Source organism: Rissa tridactyla, chromosome 21, assembly GCF_028500815.1.
Source record: "Rissa tridactyla isolate bRisTri1 chromosome 21, bRisTri1.patW.cur.20221130, whole genome shotgun sequence".
NCBI classification, from domain to species: domain Eukaryota; kingdom Metazoa; phylum Chordata; class Aves; order Charadriiformes; family Laridae; genus Rissa; species Rissa tridactyla.
The window spans coordinates 4,730,370-4,734,866 of NC_071486.1; the positions used below are offsets into that span (position 1 = coordinate 4,730,370).

At 54.9% G+C, this 4,497-nt stretch overlaps 1 protein-coding gene across 1 annotated transcript; it reads right to left on the reverse strand.

Annotated features, from left to right (window-relative positions):
- Positions 1-411: 411 nt before the first annotated feature.
- On the reverse strand, positions 412-513 carry BLACAT1 (BLACAT1 overlapping LEMD1 locus). Its single transcript, XM_054181047.1, has one exon. It carries the CDS (start codon positions 511-513, stop codon positions 412-414), a length of 102 nt encoding a protein of 33 aa, XP_054037022.1.
- Positions 514-4,497: the final 3,984 nt, after the last annotated feature.

Here is a 4,497-nt window from a genome sequence, read left to right on the forward strand (position 1 = left end):
AGGTCATTCCCGCGCTTCGGCTCTCCCCTGGCCACACAAGGATCTGGAAAGAGGGAGGGGAGAGAAAATGAGAGAAGCTGCAGCGTAAGCGTGTTAGAGCAGATTAACCAGCTCCCCCCGTGCTCTCCCCAGCCCGTTGCTGCTATCGATGAGCAAAACCATTGCTCGGCCCCGGGGGCCATCTTCCCCTGCCCCATCCCAGGCATGTCAGCTCGGCCGAGCAGCCCCCCAGCACCCTGAGACACCCCGGGACAGCGCAGGCAGAGGGTGATGCTCCGGGGAGAGCTGGTCCTTGGAAAGGTGAGAAGAAAAGAGGCAGCAAATGTCCCCCCTGGCAGTCCCGGCATACCGAGGGGAAGGGGATGGGGTCCCGAGGCACGGCTTGGCGCGACGCACACACGAGTCTGCTCCTCACACTGCCGTCTCCTGCTCCGCGCTGGACTCTTCTTTCTTCCTCTTCATCTTGCAGAAGCCATGGAGCCCGCAGAAGCAAGCGAAGGTGAACTGGGGCATCACCTGGAGCAGGAGAGGCTTGGGAGCACCCCTGGGGGACCTGGATGGGGACAGAGAGAGGAGTCAGGGCGGGTTCTGTGGGTGCACGGGGGATGCACGGGCAGGACGGAGGGCGTAGGACAGATCCCCCAAAATCACAAAACTGGAACATCTCCCTTCCCCCTCCTTCCCCGCATCCGAGCCCCCCCAGCCACGGACTCCCAAATTCCCCACCCAGCGAAAGACGAGGAGATTAAAATTCCCCCCTCCCCAAGCCCCTCTCCTCAAAAGCAGGGAACAATCGGGACAGACGGGGGACAGCTTGCCGCGCCTGACGCGGCCGGGGAGGTGAGGTGCCCTGGGAGCAGAGGCAGCACCAGTGGTTACGGCACAATGAGGCGCAGCTGAGAGCGGAGTTCACTCCCTTTGTGTCCCTTTCCAATGGATAAAATAATGCCCCAAAGCACAGCCCACATTATGGCCCAACAGCTGCAAAATGTAATTATGCAAATGAAAGGCTGCTTTTTTAAAAAAAAATAAATAACAAATACTCGCAGAAATACTATCTGAAGCGAAACCTTCATTTTCTCCCTACTTTAATTTTTAGCTTTTGTGCAATTTGCAGATGACCAGCTCTGATCTTGCCCCAGAAGAGGTGGTGCTGGTGCTCAAAGGGAGCCATGCCCAGCCCGCGCAGCACCGCGCTGCCCAGCAAGCCACAACATCACCACCACAACTGTCCCTCCTGCAGCCATGCAGGGACCAGAGGGACCATAGCACCCACTGCCCGGGGCTCCCTGCAGAGCCTTGGCTCGGCATCTGTTCCCTGTCAGCACCAGTGCAGACAGGGACCATCCCAAGGCCTCAGTTTACCCATCTGTGAAATGGGCACAATGCTCAAGCTGTCCAAGGACTAAGAGCAAACCCCAGTGTATGAGGCACTGTCACCTCCTGAGGCTCACAACTGACAGTAGGGAGCAAAGAGTGACACCCCCCAACAGGCGGGCACTGCTGAGAGCCCCCAGCCCGCTGCCTGCAGCCAGCAACCCTGGCAGAGTTTGGAGCAGCCCTAATTCACAGCAGGGGCAGCTGGGAGAAAATTAACCCCAGGGAAAAAAGCCAAAGCAGGTGGGGCCCATGGACCCCCATTTCTCTTCCCCAGCGGTGATGCTGCAGGGGGGTGATGCCACATCCCTGCCTTTCTGCTTTCCCCCTTTCCAAGGGGCCCAGCTGCAGCACAAAGCGACCGGCAGCAGCGAGAACCATCCCATTTAATTCACTTCTGCCGCAGCCCCCCCTCCCCAGCCATCTGGGTACCTGTCTAGTAGCTCCCAAATTAAATAAGGCTACCTCTGGAGCTCACAAATAATGACAACAGGCTCTTTAATGAGTCTCCCATTCTGAATGGCTTCTCAGCATAGCGGCAGGTCTCCGCGTCTCTCTTTGTGCTGCTGCTTTTTGTTACCAGCCGGAGAATGGGATTTTGGAGGGAAGGGCTGGTGCGGAGGGGCTGCGTGGGGGCCAGCCTGCTGGGGTGGGGGGCTGCTCACCTCCCCTGCGCCCGCCCGGCTCTGCACAGCTCTGTCGGGGAGGGGACAACAGGGAGGGAGAAGAAACCTCTGGGAGCCAGGACCCCGGTTTGGCACGCTGGGTCTCATCCGGCACTGCCAAACCCCGATATGTAGAATTATAGAATCCTCATAGGTTGGAAAAGACCTTTAAGATCAAGTCCACCCATTAGCCCAGCACTGCCAAGCCCACCACCAAACCATGTCCCACGGCAAACACCTTCCTCGCCCGTGCAGGGCTCCCACCCAGCGCCATCCCCGCTGATTAACGCTCTCCCTATTAACCAGGCAAACGCTGCTCCAGACCTCCCAGGCAGCCTGGGCTGAGCAGCCCTCCGTCCCCGCAGGTGCCCGTCCCCGCTGCCCCGTGCCACCCCGCGTCCCCGGCCCATCCGTCCCCCCCTTGCAGACACAAAGCCGCCCCGAGAGCCTGGGCGGTCCGGCTGGGACCCCAGCGTCCATTAGGGAGCTATTGATATATTTAGAGGAGCTTGTAACGCGGAGGCTTTTCAGGCTGACCCTCTGCCTCCCATTCAGGCAGCAGACAATGATGAATGAGCCCCGGAGAATAGAGGCAGCCCAGCTGAGGCTGACGCTCCTGTTCTTCTTGAAAAGGTAGAAAAAGGATCCTGAAGGAGCAAGGAATAATTAAAAAATAAATGAACTGGCTTGGGCAGTGATGACAGAAGCCCTGCCTGATTTGCAAGGGCTGGGCATGCTTCACAGACCCGCGCTGCCCTTTCTATTCAAGGGAGAAGATCCTTTGGATAAAACTCCACTGCAGCAGAGAAAATGCGAGGAGCATTAAAAATGTAAAGCTAGAGAATTCTCTTTAGTCAACTGCATAACCCCAGGCCGTGTTTGTCACTGTCACAGTGATGAATTGGGAGCTGTCTGAAATCAGCATGCTCACTTTAATAATGTCACTTTCCCTGAGCCCGAAAAAATGTCTTTCTGAACCAGCTGGACGGAGTCTATTCCTTAGCCCAGCAATTACCCATTTCCCTGGGCTTTGCTGGGCAGCTGGAACGGGCCAGCTTCGGGAAGGGAGGTGCAGGCAGGGCGCAGGCAAGGTGCAGGCAGGGCTCAGCACAGCCTTGCTGCAGGCACAGGCTGGGGCTACCAGGTGACACCGGTGGCCACCGGACCCGGGGAAGGGATGCTGAGGCACCAGGAGCTCTGGCTTCGTCTGGTTTTCTTACTCTGCCCCAGCTTTACTCTTTCTGAGCAACGCCGTTAAATTAACTTTTAGCTACTTGGTTGGAAAAAACAACATTCAGTTTTGCATTTTAAAACCCTGAATTTCAAAGCTGCCTTTTGCCGCCAGCGTGTCGGGGTTTGTTTTTTGGGTTTTTTTTTTTTTTTCCTGGGAAATGGGGTCATTTGCAATGGAAATTGGTCCCTTATTTTTGCAGCGAACCGACCGGAATTAAATCATTTGTAATGAAATGTAGGAAAGCTCCCAGAAATTTAATTTTGTTTGCCTTTCATGGTAGCTAGTCCGTCCACCTCTACAGCCAAGCTTTGCAGGAGTGACTGATGATTTGGGGATCACCAGCCTGGTTTTCTAAAATCTGCTGAGCAGCCACCCTCAGAAAAGTCCCCCGAGAAGCACCCGGGGCCGCAGTGGGACTCGTGGAGACTCACTTCTGCAGCACGGCAGCTCCCTGCACGGAGGGATCCTTGCCTGGAACTTTCGGTCCTTTCTTTTTGAAGCATCAGAGATGCAGGTCCCACATCCCCAGGGCTCGCTGAGGGGACACACCACCTTTCCCACACTCCTTATCCCCCTCCTCCTCCTCACAGCCACAGGATCCATCCAATTTAGCTATTTTTCAGCCAAGTTTCCAAAACCATTATTTCCTAGAGATGCTTTTTTTTTTCCCCCCCTCCCACAAACCTTGGACATCTCACTGCTTACAACCAGACCTAAGATAAAACCAGCTTCAAAGCCGTTTCTATAATGAGCAGCAGTGCATGAGAAACCCAACAACAGAGGAGACGAGACCGGGATAAAAACTAACCTGAAAAGAAGCACCATCCCTTTAAGGAGAGATAATGAACGGAGAAGCTGTTGCTTGGCATGTTTGCAGAGAATCGCTAATTAAAACATCGCTTCTGTAAAGTATGCTGATCCCATTGATTCTTCCCCCCACACAGTTAATTTGCTGCTAGGAAGGCAAAGTCGCAAGGGTCCTCATTATAAAAATTTCACTGGCTGCAGCTAATGGTTGTAATTAATAGGTGCAATAAATTTCAAATGGGCAGCCAGGGTGTTCATTAGCTGTGGGCTGACTCAGCACCGGTGGCCTCACCAGTTACTAAATAACCCATTTCCAAGCAGACGGGAGGAGGAAGGTGCTCTGTGGCACAACCGGCGCATCCGTAATTCCCCGCCGAGAGCAGAGCTAAATAAATAATTCCCGGCAAGTCCCGG